At 45.3% G+C, this 2,287-nt stretch overlaps 1 protein-coding gene across 1 annotated transcript in view; it reads right to left on the bottom strand.

Annotated features, from left to right (window-relative positions):
• The window catches only part of MAMYB (Duplicated homeodomain-like superfamily protein), a 1,223-nt gene extending 570 nt beyond the window's left edge, over positions 1–653 (bottom strand). The window contains exon 1 of the mRNA XM_087386443.1: positions 1–653. This exon is cut by the window's left edge and continues 570 nt beyond it. Coding sequence (XP_087242569.1) covers positions 1–635 — 635 coding nt within the window. The 5' untranslated portion in view covers positions 636–653.
• Positions 654–2,287: the final 1,634 nt, after the last annotated feature.

A 2,287-nucleotide genomic window follows, 5' to 3' on the forward strand; every position in this document is an offset into this window, starting at 1 on the left:
CTCACAACGCTCTCCACAGTATGTGTTCCAGTGAAAGCTTCGGCGATGATCTCCCACCGTTTTAACTTTCCTGGAGGATGTTTCATCAATTGCTTCCGAAGGCGATCAATGTCTCCCGAGGTCCATTCGGCTTCAGCTGCGAGACCGTCTATCTCGTTGTGAGCAGCGAAAGTACCGACGTTCTGCGTGCGTTCATCTTCTGACACACCATTCGGAAGCATTTTATGATTCTCGGCTTTCTCGGGGAGGAAAACTTGAACATTTGCCGACGATCGCTCCAGATTCTCTCCGTTCCTCGGCTTGCGCTGTTGCCGAGAAGGCCTCTTGCTAATTTCAGATTCTACGACCTCATCTTGCTTATGTTCCGGAATGTTTTCCCCGACTCCCACCCTGCAATCCCCTCCGGTGACAGAAAGAGGCGCAAAAGGTCCAACCAGGAATGCCAAAGCCAACCAAAGGAGGGCAAACTGAAGCAAGCCTGCGGCAGTCCAGGCGCAACCCAAAAGCAAAATTGCGAATCCGATGGAGGATGCTATTTCTTTCCAGTTGAAATGCTTTGTGTCGACAGGCGAGTAGAAGGGACCGGATTGAATCTGCAAGCGGGTGCGGGGCTCATCGAAGAATTCGTAATCCATAGCAGCAGCACAGATCGCAGAGCACGACAACGGAGATCTGAGCTCCGCAGATCAATTTGACTGCAATTGTGCTCCTGTTGTTTAAGTCTATAATTTGGGTTTAAGCCGTTAATCCAAGTTTAACCTTACTGAATCCCTTTCTTGAAGGCACAACGGCGGCCGGGAGCGGGTTGCCCGGCCGTCAGCGGAGGGGGGAGGCAGGGCCAACGGACGCGTGTTGTTTTTTCATTCGTCAAAACGACAGCACGATTTGGGACTCGGTGCAACACGTAGGGCAGTTCAGTTCAGGTTGGGCCCGGACTTTGCCCAGTTACAGTGTCTGCCCAAAAAAAATTATGACTATCAATGCTCTTTGATCTGACGGTCCAGATCTCTGCTCCGCCAACCTCCGTCGTTGATGGTGTAGGATTATGGGACTCTTTGGGAAGAAAAGTGCTTGGAAATCTCGGAGTCTGCGAAACCAAGAAAGTCCGTTGACCGCAGTTCATTCCCCCACGTGGCCAGAGCCTCCGAGAGATCACATGATTAACCTTGGGTAAAAATTGTAGTTGAATTTAATTGTGTGCTTGTTAGTTTAATTGTTTTAAAGTGGCCCAATTGGATAGAACAGCACGGATTCTAGATCTACAACATAACAAAATATTGAAGGTTTCCACTAAGTTTGCCTTACTCAAACGCAAGTACAAAAGCACACACTGAAATAACAAAAACCTTGGCATTGCTGTCCCTCACATTACATTTTGGACTCCTCGTCTATCTGCATCCCTATATTATAGAGCCATTTATGGTGACTGACAACCTTTACCATTATTACCACGAGCAAAAACAATGCTCCCAATTAAGGAAATTTCTCATAGCTAGTGAAGAGAATGTGTGCATAGGTTTTACAAATGGAATGCAAGGACACAATTGATTTTTGAGCCATCTTTAGAGTATGTCTTCTGTATCCATCCATTACTCAGTAAAATGCACATCATTTGAGTACAAGTGTCGAGCCAATAATTGATGTCCTCACAAACTTACACTAAGCGTTTGAACCATAATGCACCAAACTACCTTCAACACATAGCACACATGAGTAACTCACAAAATCGATGCACCATTGCTAAGCTTGCTATGCCTTTTCTTGACTTGCAAGCTAACATCCAAATGAAGGGCCCACCTTAATGGTTAAAACTTATAATGAGGACTCATCAAAGCTCATCAAAACTTAAAGCTTCTTTACATGGCTTAGTTTAGTCTATATACCCTCACTAAGACGTGGACTTGAGACAAAATTTAGGCCAAATTCCTAACACTTTCTTAGTTGTTAATCACCTCGAGCACACAAGGTGCCCATCATCACAAAATAGAGAATATACTTACTGGTGCCACTTGACAATCAACAAGAATTGTGGAGGGCCACTGAGAGTGCTCTCAACGGAAGCAAGAACGGAAGAAGGAGAGAGAGATAGACAGAGAGCCACACAAGTTTGGTGGGTGCAGAACCACCCTAATCTTCTTTTTCATTCATTTATATATGTGTTTGAGTATTGTACATAACTGGGGTTAAGGCACAGTGACCTTTAACCCCCACAACCTCCCACTTAAAGGACAATGTGCCTTTAAGGGAGAACAACCAGTGAGCATACTATCCAATGCCCATCAATACA

This window comes from Dipteris shenzhenensis, chromosome 15 (genome assembly GCF_047967505.1).
Source record: "Dipteris shenzhenensis isolate YYH24624 ecotype China chromosome 15, Dip_SZ_1.0, whole genome shotgun sequence".
Lineage (NCBI taxonomy): Eukaryota > Viridiplantae > Streptophyta > Polypodiopsida > Gleicheniales > Dipteridaceae > Dipteris > Dipteris shenzhenensis.